Consider the following 24,300-nt stretch of genomic DNA (forward strand, 5'->3'; position numbering starts at 1 on the left):
ATTCTTTGGCAGATTCAATTTTACATTGTATTTTGACATAACATGGAGTTTAGTTACTAGTGCCAATCTAGTACGAACAAACCTAAAGAACCCTTAAATTCATCTCTCATAATTATTGGGATAGTTTTTACAGTCTTCCTTTCCACACAACAATACTTATATCTTGATTACCAACTACCAAGGTAATCATTATAGAGAGCTTGATATTTATCATATTTACAGCACCTGCAAAAACTATATATTTACAAATATATTATGTCTCGTCACGTGGTGATTATTGCATTCTGCCTCGTTTTCTGCTGCTTCCTTTACCATGTCTGTCAAAAATGGATAAGTGAAGCAAAGCCTGAATACCGGTGAAAAGTTTGTAATTCTCGTACCTTTGAGTCATATTCTCAGAGGCCTTTCAGTGGTAAGAACTAACTCTGCTTCTCCCATTTTAACAGTAGCTCTAACAACGTACAATACATAGTAGTAGTAGTTCTGTGAATGTTTACAGTATCAGACGTTCATTAGTTGTTTAACCAAATGATAGTAGTGTGAAATCCGTATGTAAACTTTCTTTGAAGAGTTGCCGCGATTTTTTTTTTTTTTTAGTAATTATAATATTCTAAACATCAATTTCAAAGTTTGTGATCTGAGGAAGGTATGCGCATGCACTCAGTTCTAGCATGTGGACATCATCAAAGACGTTTTTACCATCATAGCCCCCCAAGACGTACAATCTAGAATCATAAAGCACAGTTGTGTGATAGCCTCGAGGATTAGGTGCGGCACCATACACTTTTCTAGCTTCCCAGCTCATTGTCACTACATTTAAAAGGGAGCAGTATTAGAAGGTGGACCTCTTTGGCTCCATTTCAGTTATACGTTACCCAAATTAAACAACAACACGTCCTGCGAATAACGTCTACCATCATGGCCACCGATAACAAATACATAAGACCCAACTTGTGTGGATGTATGAGCTAGCCTTGGAATCTTGCGATCCAGATCAATTTGACTCCATCTCTTCTTGACTAAATCCAATACATGCACATCTTCAAAACAATCATGTCCATCACTTCCACCAAATACAACCAATTTATCCTTAACCAAATTGCTGGTATGATAGCCTCTTGCGGGCGGTGGAGATCCAGATGTCTGTAACTTTTCCCAGCGCAAGACTTCAGCATGAGGGTTCGATATATCCAGCATGTGTACATCATCCAAGGCACGAGCACCATCGCCACCACCAATGACAATGATTTTGTCTTCCCACAAGCAGGTTGAATGTGCTCTTCGCTTGGATGGCCGTGTATCTGCTTCGATGTTGGGCTTTGACCAAACTAATGTTTCCACATCCAATACGTAAATATCTTGGAAATAATCAGGTCCATTGCCGCCACCAAAGATGAACAGCTGATGTGATCTTCTACCTGATCCCAGATCTCTTTCTACTACAGTACACGAATGAGCTCGACAAGGAGGCGGACCTTGTTGACTGGTTGTGCGTGGTTTTGACCATGTCATGGTATCTATTATCGATCCAAAGCTCCATTAGCTGCACGTTTCTCATCCCAATCCTCCAAAAAGAAATACCTGCCCATATCAAGAATATAAAGGGTATTAAAACAAAGTGATGTATCACAACCACCAAACACATAAAGTTTCTCTCCAATCAGATTTGCAGTGTGAGCACGAAGTGGACGTGATGGGCCACGACCGTAAGTGAGTGTACGAGACCAATACATACCAGCAGCGGGGGCAGGAGCTGCGACAGCATTTGTTGTGCTAAGCTCAATAGCAGCAGCTAAGTGATCAGGCGTTTTGTTGTTGGTACTTGGGTTGGTACTGTGTTTGGAATGCGAATGTGATTTCGTGGTGGTACTGGAGGAGGACGAATACGAAGTGGTGGGATGTCTATGCTTGGATTTGTTCCGAGATGGGCGATGTTGCATGCGATGAGCAGATTCTTCTAACTGCTGCTGCAATTGGTACGTGGTCGTATCAATGGCTTTAGAACAGTGGGTCAATGATTCGAGTACTGTCGAGGCAAGAGCCAAAAAAAAAAAAAACTTACTTGATGTGGGAGAAACGGGGCCAATGTCGCTTGATCTCGTACTGCTATGCGATGATTTTATTAAATTAAGTTTCAAATCTCGGTGATTGTCATTCAGCATGGAAGTTGAAGTCATGGTATCAAGCACTTTTCCATTCTCAGGTGGCAAGGTAGGGGATTCAGGCCTCTGAAATGTGCTACATGTATAGAGACTAGGTTAGAGAAACAGTATTTGAAGATTAGAATATGGCTTTTACTTTATTTGCTTGTTATCATTCGACAAGGTGGAAGATGTTTGGCTTGTAGCTGGCGTAGAGAATGAGTTGGAGCGGGAATCATAGACTATCCTTGTTGGTTTCTTGGTTGCAGGAGAAGATGAAGTTGGCATCTTTTTTTCGTTAAAGGAAAAGAAGAAGAAAGAGAATGCAATCGGGAGTCAATAAAATGATATGATATTATATATATGGGTCATATAAATTAGATGGTTGTACAAAGGCATTTAAAAGGGGTAAATAGGCTCATGATGATAACCAACGTTTGTACTCTTGTGCGAATACTTTATCTTGAAGACGGTTCATGTCGAATAATCCGAGAGACTCGCTCAATTTGACAGCCAGTACATGTCGGCACTAGTGTCAATTGATTATTCCTAATGGCTAACAATCAAATCCAACAACACCTTACCATGATTATGTCATTCTTGAGAACCACATCTTGTATGAACTTGTCGCAATTGCAATGTCTCGGATTTATCATACATGTATTAATGATTTCCTGTGCTGCTGGATCTTCTAATTCTGAAATGCATTCATTGGAAACTCGATAAAGGGTTCTCCCTGAATCAGATTGAACCTTGGTAACTAGCACCCCCTATTAGCACGTTTTCTCGATTCATGTGTAAGTGTGATGCCAACCCTGTTTTCCCTCTGTCAATTGCAATGATTCCAATAGCGTCTTGTCGAATATGGAGTATAGTCTGAGTGTTGTTTCCTTAGTCACTAAAGACATTGAATGCGTTTAGTCATGTTTTTCATGTATATAAATTAAACTCTCTTTTGATTACATGTGCCTTCTTCTTCCAGTCGTTTAAATATCAAGTCTATTAATTCATCTGAATAATGCAGCATTTCTTGAGCAAATAAAAGAAAAAGCTCCTTTCTGAGGCTTCTTGAAGGAATGATGGATGAGCATATACAACACACATATATATATATATATATATACACACACTGCGCGGCAGTCACTGGTTGCAAAGACCAGTGCCTAATTCGAGAAAGCAATGACTTCATTGTGCTTTGCATTTTGTCAATCCATTCATACAGTTTTGTCTCTCTCAAATACAAATAACAAAATGGGAAACGGACACAGCCAAGAGAGATCAAAAGAGGCAGAGTTATGGTCTCACTGGAACCCTGATGAAAAGGAGCAACTCAAGAAGTTTTACGAGAAAGGTGAACCTACATCAACATTGCCAGCTTACTATGAAAAGGATCTCCTTGCTAGCATTGCTGCAACTCTGATTCCGTCCGAGAAGAACCTCGCCAACTACCTAACAGCAGTACATTCTATCATAAAGACCAAGGAACCAAGCCCAATGTATTATGTATTCCAACAGTGCGTCAAAGATCAAGCAGTGTCATTGCAAGATTTTGTTACATTGGTAGTGAAATCGGCCATCCCGCTTTGGTTTCAAGATGGTAGCTCATATCAGTGGACATCCACATCTGGACAGGACCATACACCTCTAGTTGACTACTTTATTCACTATGCTGAAGAAGAAGCCAATAAACAAAAGGAAGCCATGGCTTGGTTAGCAGCAGATGACGATAGTAAGCAACAAAACAAGGAGGAGCAGCAAGCATCCAAATGGCAGGAAAAGGCAGCTTTATCACCATCTCAGATTTCAGAAGCCGAGTTCTCGCACTGGATCCAACATACACCTGGCGTACGAGGATTGTTTCAATTGGCAGTTGAACATGTCTTACTAGAGGAACCCACGAGCACTAACAACTTGCATACCAGACGTCTTCATCACTTGGCATCGCCACAGATTCAGCAGCACAACAAGGAAACTCGCAGATTATTGGGCAAAGACAAGTTTTCCAATTTAATGACACCGTATGATTACTATATGCTGTCATTATCGTTGCCTGGCAATACCTTATCTTGGTCAGACTATGAGCAGACACAGCGTAAAGTGACTCAAGACGTGCAGCATGACATGGTGTTTTCTTCCAAACGAGATGGATCCAGTTGGCAAAACTTTGTCAGTAAAATGGTGGGACAAGGAGCCACATTGGTGGTGATTCAAGCCAAAGATGGAAGTGTGTTTGGCGGTTACGCTGATGAACATTGGGAATACTGCAATACACACTGGTATGGCAATTCAAGCAACTTTTTGTTCCGTATCAGAGATAGCTATGGCCGTTGGGAGGCTAGTTCTGGTAGTAATGACCATTATCAGTACTTGTGTTGGGGTAAGAAGAGTCTGCCAAACGGTTTCGGGATGGGCGGACAGTTTGATTATGCAGGTCTGTGGATTGATTCTGATTTTATTCATGGACATTCAAGAGCTGGACCCTTGTGTACGACTTATTCAAGCCCACAACTGAGCACGCATGATACATTCATTATAGACCAAGTAGAAGGTAACATTTCATACAAGAGTGGATCCGTTCAAATAATTAACTAATGTGGGTTTATTTATAGTTTGGTTAGTCAGGCCACTTGTGAAAGACGAAGATCAAGATCAAGCAGGTGATGGCGGTGGTGTGTTGAGCCATGCTGAAGACATGGAGTTTATGGAGATGGCGGGCAAGAAAATGTACTCGAAAGACCTTGGCCCTGAGCCCACAGAGGACGACGACGATGAGAGCGATAAAGATGTCTAATAAAATCACTCACTTTAAGCCCGTTCTGTTACTATTTTTACCTATTGAAAAACTGGTGTGATGTTTTCTATTTTCATTTTACAGCAATTAAATAGAAACTCAATTTCTATTGTTTCCCTTTATTCTTCTCTTCTCCTTGTCTCCATATCTCTCTCTCTCTCTCTCTCTCTCTCTCTCTCTCTTCCACTCAACATGTCAAACGCACTAGATTATCTTGTCGTATACGGTGATTCCTATTCAGGTAAGCAGACAGCGTCTTGATAGCAGCAGAGGCATTTCTGATACTCGACCTATAGATGTCCATCAGGGATCCAAAAGAACAAACGGCCCTCTCTGGAGTGAACAGCTTGCCAGCATATGGAACACACAACTTGTATCTTATGCAAAGCCAGGAGCCACATTTTGTCAAAACGATAAGCGCAACTCGAGCTATTTGAAGCAGCAAGTAGAACAAGACACCACCTTACAAGAAGCTGAGAAATCCAGTGTTCATGCTATATTTCTCGGCGTTACTGATCTAGTAGAGACACAGGGGGAGGCAAAGAACATCAAGCAATGGGTGCAATGTATAAAAGATCAAGTGGTAAGTATACCTCTTTGAAAATGATGTTCAGTGATGGTAGTAACATATGCTGATGTGTGTTTCACCAGATGTACCTGAATGCAAACAACCCAAATACGCGCATCCTTATCATGGGCGTACCTGCCTTGGAATTCTCACCTTATGCCATGACACACAAATCAGCAACCACCCATCTCAAGCAAAACATCATTGATTTCAACGTTGCATTGGAGGAGGAAGTTCTAGAGTGGCGCAATGAGGCTGCTTCAGAGCAGATTGAGTTTTTTGACACTTATCTGGTATTTAGCGATCTGCTGGGCGATCCTTCTGTAGCCAGCATTGACAATGTAGATGATGCTTATTGGGACAAATGCCAAGGCAAATGCACACAAGACATGAACAGCTATCTTTGGTGGGATAGCATCCATGTGACAGGATCTGGGCACAAAGCCATCTCCAACACCATCCAGTCCAAGGAATTCTTCAACCTCAAATCAGCACTGGATATAGAACCACAGCCCTCGTCTACTCTGGATGATTTCACTGGATTGTCTGCCAATTACACGCGATGGCTCTCTTGGCTGATCCTGTTGGCCATTGTAGGCATGGTGTTGTACATGTTTAGACACAACAGAGCCTTTGTGTCTCTTAAAAAGACCATTCAGACAAAAGCAGCCAAAATTTACCCTTCTTTAACGCCTCGAAACAACCACGACTACACACTTGTATAAAACTACATTCATCCCCCCCATTTCCCCCTTTCAAAAAACTTTATGCTCGCCCATTTACAAATTATTGCTATATAAAGATACTTGAAAACGAAAAGAAGTTGCCTTGTTTTCTACAAATATGTCAAAGGATGCACTGTCCTGGTTGTGCTGGAGGGGCTCTTACAGAGGACATCAGCATCCAGAGCGCCACGGTATCAAAACGGAGAGCTCATGATAGTTGACAATGCCAATGACATTGGCAGTGGGTGGTACATTTCTGAAATCTCGCTCTAGAGTCGAGAAAATGCTCAAATAAAAATAAAAATAGCATGCAGATCGTCGACCTAAACTTACATCGATTCACAGGCAAATGTTGATCATGGTGAGCTTAGCAAAATTTAATCAATCAAGTGTAGAAATATACTGCACTGCTTTATGCTGTGCTGTTATCACAGCTCTGTATAAAAAGGCTAGTTTGCCTACTTTTATTTGCCCTTTCTCTCTTTCCATCTCATTTCAATTCCATCCTCCAGCTTCCCTAAATCACTGTACATTTCTCTCCTTGATTTGCCGCACCCTCTTTCATTCAATAGAACGTTACATTCTATGGACGATTACTAGACAAAGACAACCGCCATCACCATCACCACATTAGAATCTCCTCTTCATGAAGCCATGAGCTCGTCCAAATCATTGCCTAGCAGTTTTAAACAGAATAAAAGACCTATTTTCTATAACAATAGTACGATATCCCGAGTGACAATCGAAGGTGGTAGCCATAGCAGCAGTAACAGCAGTGATCAGATTCAAACCGCTTACAAAGACATCTATTCCTCTTCATTCTCCTCCTCCAATGTCAAGATATCGTCTCCTCTTACAAAGCCAGCTTGGTTCCAGCATGAGGGAGATGTCACTGTCCATACCAACAGTAGTGGCACGACAAGCGATAAGAGCTGGATGACCCGTCGTTGGTCGACTGTATCTGGGTCCTTGATTGCTCGTAGAAAGAACAAGAAAACGACCGCATCTCGCTTATGGACCAGTCGACAAAAACGACGTACATTTCCTCCTTCTACTGACATATTAAAACGAGAACGAAAGAAGTTTGCACTACCACCTGCTGTACCACCTATCAACAAGAAGCATCATCGCCAAAGCCTACAAGATATTTTGACCACGTTTTACAATGTAGCCAACAGCGGCAGTGGCGGCGGATTGGGTGGTGGCATGGATGGCAATGAGTCAGCGTCGACACCTACCACCACAAGCTCGTCATCCATGTCAAAAAGACTAGGCAGGATTTTGAAAAAAAGGGGTAAACAGCCGTACAATAACAAGCACAAGAAGAAGCCAATGCTCACCATCAACACCCATACAAAATACACTGAGGATGAATTGAAAGCAGCCATGATGTCCATGTTCCAACCGCCAGCGACTATTTCGAGCAAATCATCCACACCTTCCTCTCCTCTACGATTTCCAACGCCACCCAAGCGATTCTCGGCTTATTATATCGATAGCCAAGGTAAATCTGGCAAGGTGGATTACAAACACAAGATGACATTATCGCACCATGTCCTGCAATTCATACAGCATGGCATTTTTTCACCACATGCGCCACCATCTGATCCATTACCACCGCCGTCTAGCCTGGAAAAGGGATACTACAAGGCGTACAATAGACAGCTCTTGCTGAACACGAGCTTGTTTTTCTTTGGGTTCATCTTCTTTCCTTGCTGGTGGGTAGGTGCATGGCTGTATTACAAGAGGCAACGATCTGGTTCAATGACAACAGATGGCATGGCGGAAGATGTCTTTTATGAGCATGATTTGTTTTCGATTCGCACCATCGTCTACTTGAATACTGTATTCAGTTGTCTCAGTTTTGTACTTGTAGCTGTTGTTGTAGCACTGGTGATTTGGCTGGTAAAATCATAGAAGAATCTCTGTTGTAAAACTATAAAAATTGTACCAATAATACCCCTTTGGATCTGCTGTTTGTTTTTGTTCCATCTCATGCACATGAATGGAAAATCATTGTTGTCATAGCAACGCCAGATCGATTCTGGCAAGTAAGCTGGGTGCAGCGCACTGCTTGGACTATCCAGAGTGTACCGACGCTATAGCTTACAAACCACATCATATGGGTCTGCTGTGATATATATAAACATCAGAATGGGTCTGATACTGTGAAACAGTGGTAACAATTACGTCCATGATTTGTCAGTACGTCATTTGAATTGCATGAACTATCCTAGTGAGCTTAATATCTTTGATTGGTAAAGTTCCTATATAAAACATGTCAGAATGACGATTTACGGTTTACATGCGAAAAGGCTTATAAAAGCAGCTCGCCACGCCGAGGTGCTCTTTTCGACATAAACTACTCTTATACACACACTCACGAAATGAACCCTTTACAAGAACATTCTGCTCAAACAGGTATCCATCCTAACACAACCAACGACTTGGATCAATCCAGCGGCATGAACGCACAGTCTCGTAATGGAGGCGTTTGGATGAAGAAGCCTGAAGCCATGGCTGCTGGTACTACTGCTACTACTACTACTGCTGGTTTGGACGACTTGCATCAACAAAGAGACACCAGTTCAGCTGTTTCATCCACTCCATCTGAATATGGTTCTGACGACACAAGCCACCGTTCACCACATGCCAACCAAAGCAGCAGCGAGCGCCCTGTTGCCGATAGAGATGCATTCATTCAAGCAGATCAGAGTCAATGGCAAAATAAAATGAGCCCAGCTGAGCGAGCAAAGCAGTTAGCTGCTGAAATGAATCAAAATATTGATCGCAGAAGAACATCTACTGGCAGCGTTGGTGACAAGATTCTCAAGATTGGTGGCAAGAAAGAGTATAAGCTCGACTAAACTGAAATTTTGCCTCGTTTACCCCTCCTTTACTCTTCTAATCCTTAATTCTAATGCAATAAAACACAACTTGCCTTTATGGCTATTCCACGTGATTGGATGGATGGATGTCTTGAAAGTTTTAATGTCTGTGTTGTAAATTTACATTAACAGCTTTCTTTCTCCTATATATTATGAATCGACTCGACTTGCCTGAATACGCAGAAGATGCTGCTATATTACGCTTCTATCATATAGATTCGCTTGAGCCTGATGTGTGGGTGGATGATGAAGAAGGAGACGATCATAAGCATTCACATGAAAGGGAATCAAGCATTCAGCAGTTTCAACATCCAGAACAGGACGATCCTTTGAATACAGCTTCGTTGCGTCCATCAGAGAGCGATATCGACTTGCAAGTGATTGATGATAGTGATCCTCTGGGCGTGTATTCTTCTATTTTTCCAGAGTAAGCCGCGTGCAGGCAAAGTACAGATTTGGGATGTCCTATTGATAACATCATTCTTTAGTGATATGTCTAGAAATACAAACATCACACAACTCAAAGAGAGTAAAGGACTAAACTACAAGTGGTATGGTGACAGACACTAACTGATGCTTATAGAGACATCCATGATGATTACCAACAAAAAGTTCCAACCTCGCCAGTTCTTGCTTCAGGTCCATAAGCACACTGCATACAACGATTTGGTCGCTGGCGAGGAACGTCTAAGAAAAGATGTTGACCAAAGAGCAGAGGCCCTAAAGAATCTCGTGCACCAAAACTTTGACAGATTCGTCAGCGCCAAAAACACTATTGATCATGTGTATGAAGAGATGAAATCCAAGCAACTAAATCAGCAACAAGATTATGGCACTATTGATATTCAAAGATCGTTGGACGGTATGTTGAAAGTCTAGGCTCAACGCACACACACAATTAACTAGATCAACAGCTGCCAATACTCGTGCTGAACAAATCTACGGTCCTGTGGTGGAGAGACGTCAACGAGTAGAGAAGTTGAAGAGCACTTTGTACATTCTACAGCGATACCGATTCCTGTTTAATCTACCGAGCAGTCTACTGGAGTCCATCAAGCAGGTAAAGCAGGAGCGAATGCTGCTCGACATGTCTTGTACTCATATGTCACTAGACGAAATACGAAGCTGCTATTCGAGACTACAAAAAGGGAAAATACCTGTATCAAGTACTCAAAGGCGATTTAGACTCGACAGACAGATCCACAGGCTTATCCGACATGGAAAAGGACACTGGCATCACAGACCTGCATCGCAAAGTGTTTGACAAGGTGTGGACAGAAGTAAGCAAGATTGTGATTGAACTACAAAATGTCTTGTTGAGAATGCTGGCCGACCCTTGGCGAAGTATGGACGATCAAGAAAAGACCATCAAGTGAGTTTCTGCGTGTTTATATGCATGTAGCATATGGCTGACTTGAATGCAGTTTCTTGTTTGATTTGGATACAACAGAAGATCCAGCTTGGTTTTATTTGGACAGCCAATATCAATGGATCATGGGACTGATGAAGGAGACTTACGACACCAGTGTTCGAAAGATCAATCGATTGAAAGCAGAGGACGGCGATACAGAAGAATCAGCCGTCAAGCGTAGTTTGGCATTGAAGATGGCCATTGAGCACATCTCGACCAAATTGGCTGAACTCAACATCGAATCCTCCTCAGAGCTGCAGATTTGGCAGGCCATCTCTGAGCTGGTCAAATCGCAGTCTTCCCTCTTATTACGCTGCTTGCCTGATTTCTGGAGACTGTCTACAGCCTTCATTGAGGGCAAATTTGCCAACAAGGCAGCAGCAGTGTCTTTTGCTGGTCCCATGGGCGTTGCCATGGACTCACCTTCCTCTCGACGAAGACGCCATGGCATGGACATGGGCAAAGTGGAGCAATGTCAGCGTATGACACGAGACATCATTGGCAGATATGCAACACTGATCTCCGAGTACTTTTCACTGCATCAAAGACAACTGCAAACCAAGCAAACCATGGACGGCGACAAATACGTGATGCCCTCCTTTGTGCCCATCAATGCCAACTCCATTTACACTTGCGAGTACCTGACACTGATTATTGGTGACTTAGCAAACTGCGTCAACAATATCAATACCATCAATTTAGCAGGTGAAGCGTTCTCGGGGCTAACAGATCTCATGGAAAAAGCCAGATCCAAGTTCATTGATGTGCTCTGCAAGTGCTGGGAAAGAGATGCAAAGACGTTTTTCATGCTGGAGGAATGGATCCTGGACCCTCAAAACCCTCAATTCACCACCCTGTTGAAGCGTTACTATGACTACCACAAGTTTTGTGCCAGAACAGCGCACAAGATCTGCAGTCTGGCTGCTGTCAATGCCGATATCAACGAGCCTCAAGAGCGCATCATACCACCCAGTTATATCGAGAAAGTGCGAGGATCCTTTTTGGAGTCGACATATACCTTTTTGGACGGATTGGTCCAACTGGCATTTATGGATTACACACCACTGAATGAAAAGGACGAGTTGCTGCTGGCCAAGAAGAGAGAAAAGATTGATGTGCATTCGATGGATGTGCGCATCTTGCTGACAGTCAGTAATCTAGACCACATGCGATGCAATGTCATGCGAAAGTTGATTGATTTGTTTGAGGATGCTTACCATGTCAAGATGGAGGAAGATTTGCGCGTAAGTTGTGGCTCTAGTATTATATGAAGCTATGTACTGATGCAATACACAGACCCTGATTGACGTGGTGGATCAGCTGGATGAAATCTTGTTTGGCGACTACATTAAACGTAAATCCCAAATGATTCGAGACATTATTCGACAAGGTATCCTTATGAGTGGTATTGACTGGTCCAGTATTCCCAAGCCGCAAGAAGTGCACCCATTTGTCTATGAAGCTCTGATTACCTTGGTCATGGTGCACTCACAAATCAGCAGTGTCACTAAGCAATTGGTGTCTCGCGCACTCTCCAGGCTCCTGGAGGCCATGGCCAATGACTGTTTGGATAGCTTTAGACAAGTAGAACGCTTTGGCATGGGAGGTATGCTTCAAGCGACACTGGAAATTGAATTCATGCATCAGACACTATCACAATACGTCACACCTGCTGCATCAGATACCCTTCAATCCATTTATCAAACCATCGAACAAGCATATGATCCTCAGCAACAACAATCCAGCAACCTGCAGTCCGAATTGAGTCATGTCAAGGAATTGCTGGTGTTCAGTCGAAAAAGCACTGTGGTTCAATTCTTGTGTTTCAAGCAGAACAAGGATCGCAGCAAAAAATCCACTGCTTCAGCTAAATAGGCATATTTTGTTTAATTAAATGATACAGTTTATTATGTTTAATATACAAGGTTTATATGAAAAAGCAAAATTAAGATGGGGGGAGGGAGGGAGAGGGGCATAAATGGCATATGTTTTAGTGAGCATTCAACGACTGTTGACGCACAAGATCATAGTAGACGCCTCTCATATTCAAAAGCTCCCAATGCGTGCCTTGTTCAACGACACGACCACTCTTGACGACGCAAATGAGATCAGCATTCTGAATTGTAGACAGACGGTGGGCAATAGTGATCGTGGTACGGCCTCCTTCTTCAATAATGTTGTCAATGGCACCTTGCACGAGTTTCTCGCTCTCACTGTCTAATGCTGATGTGGCTTCGTCCAACAAAAGCACCTTGGGCTTACGAATCAATGCACGAGCAATAGCAACTCTTTGCTTCTGACCACCAGAGAGCTGACTAGCCTTATCACCAACTCTAGTTGAATACCCGTCTGGCAAGGAAGCAATGAAATCATGAATATTGGCAGCACGACAGGCAGCTTCCACTTCTTCTTGGGTCGCCTCTTTGGATTCATCCACACCAAACTTGATATTGTCCAGAATACTCATGTCAAACAAGATGGGCTCCTGAGATACCAACGCCATGTGGCTACGAAGATTGTGGAGGGTGTAGTTTTTGACATCAGTGTCATCCAAGCGAACTGTGCCAGTAGCAGCATCGTACCATCGTTGCAACAAGCCAATAGTAGTTGATTTACCACAACCACTTGGACCAACAATCGCGATACTTTGACCAGCTTTACCATGAAGACTGAAATGGCCGCTAAAGACAGACACATCAGGACGAGCAGGATAGCGGAAACTGATATCTTGACAGTCGATATCACCTCTGATTTGAGCACGGCTGGGTTCAATGCCTTCCAGCTGACCATCAATCAAAGGCTGGCGCTCCAGGATCTCGAAAGCAGCAATAGACGAATATTTGGCCTTGGCAAAGGTAGTTGCAAAGACAGACGCACGGCCTACGCCTTGAGCTGTGATCATGATGGTCATCATACAAGTGAACATTCTGTCAAAGGTGAGGCCGTGATGCCACATCAGTTGGATACCAGCAAAGAAGGCAACAGCGTTGGCGTAGTAAGAGATACCTTGTTGAAACGCAAAACCAATAGAGGAACTGGCCGCTTTACGTTTAGCAAGCTGATGGGGATGTTCAGTGGCATTATAATATTTGGTTTCGAAATAGGTTTGTTTGTTGAGGCCAGCGACAGTGCGAATCTCTTTGATGGCTTCACCGGCTACTTCACCGCTTTGCTCATTAGCAGCCTTGGTTTGATCTTCATAGCCGTTTTCAATCTTGGACTGGTAGTAATTGGCAAACGCAATGAAGGGAGCCATGGTAAGAATAATCAGAGTCAACATCCAGCTTTGCGTAAATGCAATGACAAGACCAGTAATGGCAGTAACAACAATTTGAGTGACATCGCCAGATACCTTGGTAATCAGTTCATTGACGTTCTTGGCATCCACAGCTAGTTTGGCAGTGAGAGCACCCAGACTGTTCTCTTCTCGGTCAAAGAAGCCCACTTCTTGACGCATGTAAGCTCGAAAGACAGCAGCACGAAGACGTTTGGTGTAGCGTTCACCTGCAATTTCAAAAGACACAATTTGTCCACTCATGCCCAAGAAAGCAGCAATGCCGATGACGATGAATAAGAACGAGTAGAGGTTGGTGCCCTCCAAGGGCCCAGGAGGAGGGGCGTTTTTGTCTACCAGTTTGCTAATAACTTGAGCAAAGATGAGGCCAAAGGTAGGGAAGATGGCGCCCGAGACAATAGCACCCAGCACACCGAGCACCAGCAAATGCCATTCAGGGCGCATTTGCTCCAAGACTTTACCAAGAGGAGCTTTCTTTTGCATAGTTTCCTTGCGCTGATTTTTTTCCTTACGGCGTTTGAGTTCATACGCGTCCACAGAAGCACGACTGGTGGTCTTGAACAGGTTGACTGTAGTGACATCCTTTTCATTGAGCAAGACATCTTCCACACGCTGCTTTTCAGCAATGAGTTCCAACTGTTCCCGCTTCAGTAACTCGTCTGAGTCAGGCTCTTCTACAGCACTGCCAATTTGTTTGGTGGCAATTTCTTGCTTTCGTACCAGTTCAGCGTAAACACCATCCAGGGCTAAAAGATCATTGTGGCTTCCTTGCTCCACCAAGTTACCGGATTGCATGACGACAATGAGATCTGCGTTCTTGATGGTCGACAGACGATGAGCAATGACAATGGTAGTACGATCAGCAGAAGCAGCATCCAGTGCATTCTGTACAAGACGTTCAGATTGTGTGTCTAGAGCAGAGGTGGCCTTTGAATGTGATATGAGCAACAAGTTTCTGTAATAGGCTATATTTGAGCCTTACCTCATCTAGCAAGAGAATGGAAGGGTTCTTGAGAATAGCGCGCGCAATGGCAATTCTCTGCTTTTGACCGCCTGAAAGCATACCACCGTGTTCACCGACAAGCGTTTCATAACCATCAGGCAATTCAGAGATAAATGTGTGGCAGTTGGATTTCTTGCAGGCATCAACAATATCGTCGTTGGTCACTTCTTCAGTAACACCCATCAGCAGGTTTTGTTTGATGGACATGTTGAATAATACAGGCTCTTGACTATGGGGGCAAATGCACGTTGATACACTGCACGCCTTTACTATTAAATGATTCTCAACTCACCTCACCACACCAATCTGGCTACGAAGCCATGCCACGTTGTAATCCTTGACATCATGACCATCTACAAGAACAGAGCCCTCCGAAGCATCATAAAAGCGCTGTAAAAGTTGAATGCACGTAGATTTGCCAGACCCACTCGAACCAACAAAAGCTACGGTCAAGCCAGGTTGAATCTTGAGATTGAGGCCATTGAGGATGGTTGTGTCAGGACGAGTAGGGTAGTTGAATTTGACATTCTTGAATTCTATTTCACCCACAAAGTTTTTGGAAACCAGACCTGCTTTGGCATCAACATCAATGGGAGGTACACGATCAATGGTCCTGTATATCTTGAAAGCAGCGCCACAAGCGCTTGAGACGGCAGATAGGTTTTGTGGCATAAGCAAGAGTCCAGAAGCACCGATGATCATGGAGAAAAAGACGACCATCACATCTGCGCCCTCCATATGTCCTTCGCGTGTCAGTTTGCTGCCATACCAGAAAGACAGGCCGTATGTAGCAAAGAGGGTGAACCTACAAGGATGTTTAGTTTTTCCTACTCATCACTGATGTTCGCTTGAAATTTACATGAAACCTCCAAAACCAAAACCAAGGCAAAGGCCGCGCACAATACCGTGCTTCTTTGCTACTTCAAGCTTCTTTTCATACAGATGAGAGAATCTCGTTTGCAGCGAGAACGAGTATACAGTGCGAATACCAGAGAATACCTGCTCGACGACTGATCCAGCATCGGCATAGGAATCTTGGGCTCTTGTAGTGTATTTCGTGATAAAGTATCCCATTAAACCACCAGCAGCAGCCATGATAGGCACGGTAGCCAGAATGACAACTATTAGACATATATTGTGAGTATACTCCATAGACACACTCGACAGGTTGAACATCTTACCAGCTAATCTCCAGCCCTTGATGAACGCAACAATAAAACCGGTGATAAACTGACTGATGCACATGACCAAAAGACCAAATTTCTCACTGATACCTTTCGGAGAGTGAGTAACAATACGGCGAGTATAACAACTAGAATATGTTACCTTCTTGGATCAACTGAGTGTCAGTAGCCAATCTTGTAGTCAAAGAGCCTTCCTCTGCCTTATCAAACCAGCCCATGTCTTGACGAAGAATGGCATGTACATACATAGTTCGAATGCGACGCACCTGGAATTCACCAGACAGGACCCAGAAACAATGTGTTGTATAGGCAGCAATCAGGACACCAGTGCCCATGTACACAAAAGTCAATACCAACGGATGAGTGTCCCTCGCCAGTTTTTCGAAATCTTGGGTGGTGGCCATGGATGTGCCAATGTTGCTGAGGAATTGACCAAAGATGATGATGGATAGAGGCTGTATAGCACCAACAGCAGCAGACAGTAGGCAGGCAGCCAACACCATGGCTGCTTCCAAAGGTGTGGCAAATCGAAACAGTTTGTGAATAGGCACAGCAGGCTGCTTCTCCTTCTTTTCCTTTTTTTTCTTTTTGGATTTGTCTCCCGGATCAGAATCACTCGCTTTCTCTTCATGTTGTGTGGATATGGCAGCGATCTCTTGTTGTATCAGCTTCTTGTTGGTGTCCTCATCAAATGAAGAAGCAGGGGAATGGGACCCATTTTTTTTCTCTAATGTAGTAGTAGACATGATGTGTCAGATCAATAACAATGCAAGAAAAATAATGGGAAATGGCATTGTATTTATATGCGCACGGAAATCCGGCGCAGCGTAATCAGCAAGTGAAGTGAAGCACAAGAAAGGTAGAAATACGGCGATCCATCCCACCCTTTCACATTTCCTGATTTGATCTAGAAAACGCAAAATTTCGGCACCTTATCCCTGTCTACAAATGCACCGTATAGTTTTGACTCAAAATGCTTGAGCCATGTGACCCGTGTGCTTGTTTGTTTTATGCGTCATATTCTGCGTTTTCCTTGTCTACCGATGTGTGTATACATTATTGCTTGAATGCTTTACCATGATTCAAGGCGTGATATCATTTCTCTTGTCAGGTTCTACAAGAAAGAAAATACCAAGACATAGCACCGCTTGGCGCCAATCCTTCAAACAAACTACAGAGTATATACCTTTTTGAGTAATACTATCCGAAACTGGCAAGCTCATTGTGGCACCCTGCTGATCCTGTTGAATAGTAGCTTGAGATGATTCCTTTTGAAGAAGAGAATTGTTTACGTGTCTCTCCACCTTGAGTTAATGTCATTTTAGAGTTGACATGCATTTCATTTTGTGATCTGGGCTTCCACTACATGAAAAATTGAAATGCTACCCAAGATTCTACTTTTTGCAGGGATTGTTAGTGTACTTTGAGCATGGTAGCATCATCAACTCTGTTTCACTGTCTAATGTACCTTTCATTTCTTTAAAGCAACTAAAGGAATCAAAAGTTTTCAAATGATAGAAAGTGGCGATTTATAGTGTGTTTTGTGCCTGCTCTTATTATAGTCGATAGACAAGTCTGCTTTTCGCAATACACGTCGAACAGTGTATGTACTCGCACGATCAGGCCCAGATTCTGCTAGTATAGCCAAAGTAGCATATTTATCCCTATTTGCTTGGATAGCAAAAGTTTTTTCTATTCTTGCAGATAATGCTGGAGGTCGACCTACAAGATTAGCTGATATTGGCTAGGAATCTTTTTTATTGCGCTTGAAAAATCCATTGATGCCAGGCTTGGATCGCCCTGTTTTTTCCGATAATTTCAGCATTAGGCATGCCTCCGTTTATCAGACCACGAATGTAAGCTTTTTCACAGCAAGCTAGGTCTCTTTGCTTCATAAGAAAGACTTAAAGGTAAGGAATAATGGAGAAAGGTTTTCTTATTCTGTATCGCAGTTAATGCAAGCCGAAAGTATTGTGTAAGTACACATGGGCTCATTATTTCAAACGAGTTTCTATCCAAGCTTAAAAACCAGACGCCATTAGTGATTTTTTTTCCCTCAAAGAGCCTATCTGTGTCATAATTCTGAAATGATATGTATTGACTCTGTGCTTTTCAGTGCTGAACTAGGGATTTGGCAGCTTTAATCAGCACCCTAACCATGATTGTCATCATCAGAAAGGCATTTAGGTCAGCCAGCAGTAGCACCAACATCAGAATAGATTCAAGCTCAGAACATTTTTTCTGTTCAAGATTGGCCAAATTGTGTCTTTCTTCGACTTGATTGAACTGTTTTGAGAGATTCGACTATATAAATTGTGATGATAATCTGATTCTTCCTTAAGCTTCCTAAGAATACTTTTCATGGCGCATCTTATGGAGCTAATTATAATAACAGTTTGTAAAAACCTGATGAAATTTTGGTAAAATACGAAATGTGGTTTTTAGCCAAAATATCGAGATTTTGCATATGAAAGTCTCATAAAAATGGTTTCAGAGGTTGCTTTGGATCGAGAGAAACATTTTGATTTGATATCATAACATAATAAATGTTCAGTCCTTTTGCACTTTACAATCCTAATATGGAACCTGAGTTTCAAGGCATCTATCAGACCTGGCTCATATGAGAATAATGATTTTACAATCAATCAACAAAAACCACTATTATTTCTACCCTCTTTCCTCTGCTCAATGCTACCAACGTTTTCTTTGAACGACGGCTCGGAGCCTCAGAGATTTCACTACTTACTGCAGACATTTTATGCAACCCATGCATCGTCAATGTCCAGACTAACGTTATTAAATATAGAATGCAATAAAATATCATTAAGAACGATATAGAAGGCAATAAAATAGCATCATAAACGATAGTGCTATGACCTGCCACCTACTTTCTATACGCTTCAAAGGCATTTACTACTGTATTGCCTTATGAAAAGGGCATGAGTTTTCCAGCTGGCCCCACCAGCCAAAATTAATTCAAACCCAGAATTATAGTCTGTTCCAGATTGGACAAATTTTGATGATTCTGGACTCGATCGAGCTATTTTTGCAGATTCGACTAAGTGAAGTATGATAATCACCCCATGCTTCCTTAAGCTTTCCTGGAGTACTTTTCAAGGCGCTTCCAATGGTACTAAGTAAAATAGACGTTTTGAATACACTTATTAAATGATTTGTAAAAATATGAAAAGAGGTTTATGGCCAAAATGTCGAAATTTTACATACCAAAGTCCCACAAAGATGATTTCAGAGGTTGCTTTGGATTGATAGAAACATTTTGATTCAAGATATACCATAGTAAAAGTCTCCATTTTCAAGGTGAAAAGCGCGATCGTTTGATTTTCGATGAAAACCATGAGAGGTACCTCATGCTTTTTGGTCGAATTTGTTCATGTTTTTTTGATCCCCAAAAAGTCGAGCAAAAGTGTCAGAAAGTAACTGCCAGATGAGAGCAACCATTTGGGGCTATTCTGACGATCTAAAACGGCCTTGAACGCAAGAAAATGCAGCTCAAATGCACTCATATTTTGCTGTATTAGGGACACTAAGGACTAAAAAGTGGGAATACCAGTATGCTGCTTGCCCGTTATGAAGTAACTACGTGTATATGGATGTAGAACATCACATAAGAATCAGATCCACAGATAATATGAAGGGTTACTATGTGTAAGTAGAGGGTCAAAATGAAAGTAGCAGTATTTTGATAAAATACGCAAGAGCAATCAGTAGCACGAGCTGCCGCTGCGCAGGTTGGTTCTCTACCTTCGCTACGCTTCGGTGAGAACCATCCGAAGCATAAACACTCATATGATTAGTGATTATATATCAATCAACAATCAGGGTTCCTCTTCTAACATTTTAGTTATATTAATTTTGGGATATTAGCCAAAGGCCCGCGGCAGCGCGAGCCGTTTGAACGTAGGTTGGTTTCCACCGAAGCGAAGCGTAGGTCAGGAAACCACCCGAAGTGCTGAAAGGCTCGTATACTATAGTAAAAGTCTTCATTTTCAAGGTGAAAAAAGTGATCGTTTAATTTTCGATGAAAACCATGAGGGGTACCTCATGCTTTTTGGCCGATTTTTGGTCATATTTTTTTTTGGCCCAAAAAGTTGAGCAAACGTGTCAGGAAGTTACTACTACTCAAGTACAATTGTTTGGCGTCATTCCGGTGGCTCATAACGGTCTACATGTCAGGAGATGAAGGCTTGAAAGTTGTCAACCTTGGTAATGTTCATGCATTTGCTTGTCAATAGGCGCGTTTTTGCTATAATACTAAGGCGTACAGATATTGTACGCATTAATCTAGATTCAGAGCATGCTATTACATCCAAATATTTAGCTAGAGATAATAGATTGAGTGGCACTATCGTATCGTTGTATTATAGCACAATGATAGTACTGCTTATTAGTGAGATGATAGCAAGTGTAAGGCACACTGCACACTTCAGAAGCAATAGATAGTTTGCAACCATTATCTACTATTCTTGCAACTACATTTCAAAAGGCAGTTGGATAGTGCCATATGCTTCAGATACATTGATTTGAACTATTTCGTAGCTTCCTAAGAGTTTAGGATGCTGTAATGTGCCAGTGAAATCATTATTTTTCGGTATTCAATGACAATAATGTCCGTCCTTTCCAGGTTCCTTGATAAGCGAAATTTACGACAAGTGGTTTGCTGGCAAGTTATGTGTGTAATAAAAGGGTTTGAGGATAGGATTAGCCGCTAATACTAATCATAAGCTGTATTTTTTACAGTTATTAGACTGGAGGCTTTCAAATTTTGATGATCAAAAATCGACTTTCGAAATATTGAAAGTAACATGTTCCAATGACAAAGTTTTGCGATAAAAACAGCAATGTTATTAGATTTTAGATTGAGCAGGTTATTGTTGAGAAATTGACTTCTCAAAATAAGCCAACATTGAACCATGACCTTCATATGAGATCCTCTTGATTAAAAACGATTACGAATGATAGAACAATGGATGCGTTGTTAGGACACTTTTTATTGAAAATTGTCTGTCAATATATTGCTTCATTGTGGTTTGGCATAGGTGTTAAACTATAACGCACATATCACCTACTAGGAGAGGAGAAACAGCTTTTTCACGTCTTACGGTAAAAATTGCTTTTTTGGCCCTCAAAATTGGAGGTGACAGTGGCAAACACACATTTTTCTTTAATAATAGCACGGAGACGTCCATGCGGTGCTCAACTCCGGTAAGTAGACTTTGGGCGTAGAATGGCTGATAGCAATACACAACAAGGATTTTATATGCCCCATTCTAGCAAAGACTAGCCTTGTTCGATCGATTTTCAACTATTTGGTTGGGGCTGACCTAATGGACACTGCAAATCCACGAGAGCTAATGCTACAGCTTCAGCTGATTGAGATCTCAAACGATAGGCGCTTTCGAGTCTACATAATAGATAATGCTATAGGTGGAGTAGCGCAAATTCAGTAATTATTTCTCTTTAAAAATCTCCAAAATATAGTTGTTGCACACAAGCATGCATCTTAGGCTACATTCACTTTTTCCTCAAGCCACCTTTTACAGTGTAGCAGCATACATGATGTTTATCGTATCACATCACATCTATGTTTACAAGTCCAGTCAATTGTGTGTGCACAGGTGCCTCAGGAACTACAATACATTCAATCTCCCCAATGTCAAGATATCGAGATACACCTACACTACATGAAACATATCGACTTAGGTGGCCTCTCAACAAGCTATACCAACAATCCATAAGGCCCCAGTGGCCTGCTATTTATATACCATCTCAACGTAGTAGTCATTGACCAGGGATCTACCATATTTAAGCAAGCTAGATGCTCTGTAATAAAGAAGCTCTTTGCTTTTTGTTTTAGATACAGTTAACAACTGATTATTATCATCGACTATTATTACAAATTCATCATGAATACACTTTAAGTCTTGTTTTACTGCTAGATATGGTATCTTTGTCGTGGACGACCATCAAATATACTCTGCTAGCCTGATGAGCATCTAAATCAATTCGAGCAAGCCACTAACTTCAAACTTGCATAATATTATTGACGCTCAAGTGTCAAGATCACTGTTATTATCGCGCATTTCAAAAATCAAGATCTGAGTCTTAGAATTGGAATAACAGCACCTATTACTTGAAAATTGAGTTCTGTAAAATGCAGAACATCTGGGCCATCAGACAAAAACGCAATTTACTGACTCTTCTGGCAACGCAACTCACTACACCTTATTTTCGGCCAAATTCTGTCCGAATCTAGCCATTTTCATGCACGAATAACTCATGCCACAAAACTTTTTGAGCGCTTGGAATAACACCACAAGTCTCCTCTTGGCCACGCTTTACTTCTTGATGCTTTATCTCAATTTTTTTTTGGTCGTTGCAAATTCATGAAAATCATCATTTTTCCATGAGTATATGCAAGAGAAAATTCTTGAAAATTAAACGGTCGGGTTTTTCACGTCAAAAGGGAAGGCTTTTCCTATGATACACATTAGATCAAATTGATTGTAAAAATGAAATGCAACATTGAAAACTCTTTTTATGAGACTTTCATATGCTAAATTTTGACATATTCACAGAAAACCTGTTTTCATATTTCTGCAAATTGCTCATTATTTTCGGTCTATAAGCTGGATGTAATTAACACCATTCGATGTGGCTTTTTTTAGTTCTCTAGAGATGTGCTAGAAAGTTGGGTGTGATAACGACAGTTTTCATAGTCAAATTTAGCAAAAACGTTTAAAGGATGTGAGATCAAGTCAAGTTTGAACACGAAAATACCACTGCACAGTTTCAAATTAAGTTGCCGCAATTACGGCTACTACGGTACAAAACTGAGACTAAATTTACTGGTCGTGACGTCGGATAGGGTGCCCCCCTCTCATTTTTCCATGCCCTCCTCCCTTTTTGCAAAACGCGTTTTAGTATCAAACCATGGTGGTTTTGGACACCGTTTGATTAATAATAACACTCTAGCATCCGACAACTCTGTCTTGCACTGTTGAAAGAACTTGATATTGCTTCTTTAAAGTGGAATATATTAGGTACCATTCGATAACGAGCACTGGAAGGCGTAGAATTAGCACTAATTGAGTTTGTTTATTAGGTTTTAATAATTTTTTGCTTGCTTGAGTGAGTGCCGTTGCCATTACTTCTCTGCCATCTCTGCTCCCTGCTTCTTGGGTCTTTGTCTAGTCTCTCCTGGTGGCGTTCGTACTTCGGTTTGTCTATGATGGTGCTGGTGTTGCTGCCACAGCTACAGCTAATATGTTTGTTTCTGGTCTACTGTGTTTGGTGCATGCTCATTCTCTATCTGGTGTCGCTCGTTCTTTGGTTTGTCTATGGTGCTGGTGTTGCTACTGGTATTGCAATTATGATCTTTCCTGGTCTACTGTGCTTGGTGCATACTCGTTCTCTGGTCTATATTCGGTGATTGCGTATCCTCTGGTCTATCTACGGTGATGGTAAGTGGTAAGTATCTTCTTTCTTCTGGTCGCAATGATAAAAAACTTCCTTGAACGTTTGTGTTATTGCTTCCTTCCTCATGATAATGCATTCATGATGTTTGTTTTGTTGCGTTTTTCTTCTTCTTTTTTTGTTGGTTGTGTTGCTTTACATTCGACTATTACCATGCATGTTGCTCATCATGTATGTATTGTTATTGCAACAACAACGAGCTTTTTTGAACATCTTTGATGTTGTGTTTGTTATACTTTTCTTTGAATCACTTTGTGTGAGTCTTCCTTTTTTGCCTATATACTACTATAGGAGTATAGTAGTATGTTCTTTTCTTCTTTCTTTTGTTATTATTATGTTTCTTTGAAGCATACCTTTTTTTTTACGTTGTGTGGATGTGCCTATCCCTGAAGCTCAACAAGACTTTATCCGACACCAGGAGGTAGATAGGCTGCCTCCACTTGGTTATCGCTACTTACTTTAGTGATGATTGAGGGTCTCAATGCCTGAATTTAAAGCTAGGTGGTGTAAGTAAGGCATGCTCTAGCACCTGGGGGAAATTTGATGATAGCAGCGGCTATAATGCTATTATAGCGGCGCTTAAAATTTTGCCTCACATCAAAACAGGGGGAAACCCTCGCAAATTTTTTTTTAGGTCAGCGGAGTTTTCAAGCAATTTGATTGGCTCAGAGGTTCAGAGACGGAAGGATTCTAGCTAGTTGATCTCCTACGGAGCTGTTATCTATAATGAGTTTATGTTTGTAATAAAAGGATAGCAAAATAGATAAGATTTGAAGCCTTCTTTATTTAAGAGTATGCTA

At 41.7% G+C, this 24,300-nt stretch overlaps 7 protein-coding genes across 7 annotated transcripts; 5 read left to right on the forward strand and 2 right to left on the reverse strand.

The window, feature by feature from the left end:
* Positions 1-610: 610 nt before the first annotated feature.
* On the reverse strand, positions 611-2,429 carry ARP1_2 (centractin- actin- protein of the dynactin complex; the record flags this gene model as incomplete). Its single annotated transcript, XM_064820460.1, has 5 exons — positions 611-810; positions 876-1,517; positions 1,586-1,996; positions 2,063-2,238; positions 2,299-2,429. The coding sequence occupies 5 exons, from the start codon at positions 2,427-2,429 to the stop codon at positions 611-613; spliced, it is 1,560 nt and encodes a 519-aa protein (XP_064684380.1).
* A 963-nt stretch (positions 2,430-3,392) lies between these two features.
* Positions 3,393-4,932, forward strand: ATC70_001057 (CULLIN_2 domain-containing protein; the record flags this gene model as incomplete). Its single annotated transcript, XM_064820461.1, has 2 exons — positions 3,393-4,689; positions 4,751-4,932. The coding sequence occupies 2 exons, from the start codon at positions 3,393-3,395 to the stop codon at positions 4,930-4,932; spliced, it is 1,479 nt and encodes a 492-aa protein (XP_064684381.1).
* Positions 4,933-5,124: 192 nt separating this feature from the next.
* ATC70_001058 (uncharacterized protein) lies at positions 5,125-6,225 on the forward strand (the record flags this gene model as incomplete). Its single annotated transcript, XM_064820462.1, has 3 exons — positions 5,125-5,173; positions 5,229-5,515; positions 5,584-6,225. The coding sequence occupies 3 exons, from the start codon at positions 5,125-5,127 to the stop codon at positions 6,223-6,225; spliced, it is 978 nt and encodes a 325-aa protein (XP_064684382.1).
* A 654-nt stretch (positions 6,226-6,879) lies between these two features.
* On the forward strand, positions 6,880-8,142 carry ATC70_001059 (MFS domain-containing protein; the record flags this gene model as incomplete). The annotated part of the gene is made up of 1 exon (XM_064820463.1): positions 6,880-8,142. The coding sequence occupies one exon, from the start codon at positions 6,880-6,882 to the stop codon at positions 8,140-8,142; it is 1,263 nt and encodes a 420-aa protein (XP_064684383.1).
* A 470-nt stretch (positions 8,143-8,612) lies between these two features.
* ATC70_001060 (uncharacterized protein) lies at positions 8,613-9,092 on the forward strand (the record flags this gene model as incomplete). The annotated part of the gene is made up of 1 exon (XM_064820464.1): positions 8,613-9,092. One exon carries the CDS (start codon positions 8,613-8,615, stop codon positions 9,090-9,092), a length of 480 nt encoding a protein of 159 aa, XP_064684384.1.
* A 173-nt stretch (positions 9,093-9,265) lies between these two features.
* On the forward strand, positions 9,266-12,399 carry ATC70_001061 (uncharacterized protein; the record flags this gene model as incomplete). The annotated part of the gene is made up of 7 exons (XM_064820465.1): positions 9,266-9,540; positions 9,602-9,642; positions 9,697-9,975; positions 10,028-10,173; positions 10,226-10,485; positions 10,538-11,768; positions 11,821-12,399. 7 exons carry the CDS (start codon positions 9,266-9,268, stop codon positions 12,397-12,399), a joined length of 2,811 nt encoding a protein of 936 aa, XP_064684385.1.
* A 115-nt stretch (positions 12,400-12,514) lies between these two features.
* Positions 12,515-16,752, reverse strand: ATC70_001062 (uncharacterized protein; the record flags this gene model as incomplete). Its single annotated transcript, XM_064820466.1, has 6 exons — positions 12,515-14,746; positions 14,802-15,051; positions 15,115-15,627; positions 15,682-15,943; positions 16,004-16,096; positions 16,149-16,752. The coding sequence occupies 6 exons, from the start codon at positions 16,750-16,752 to the stop codon at positions 12,515-12,517; spliced, it is 3,954 nt and encodes a 1,317-aa protein (XP_064684386.1).
* Between the last annotated feature and the right edge of the window lie 7,548 nt (positions 16,753-24,300).

The sequence above is a fragment of the Mucor velutinosus genome (assembly GCF_035048745.1).
Source record: "Mucor velutinosus strain NIH1002 chromosome Unknown tig00000041, whole genome shotgun sequence".
Lineage (NCBI taxonomy): Eukaryota > Fungi > Mucoromycota > Mucoromycetes > Mucorales > Mucoraceae > Mucor > Mucor velutinosus.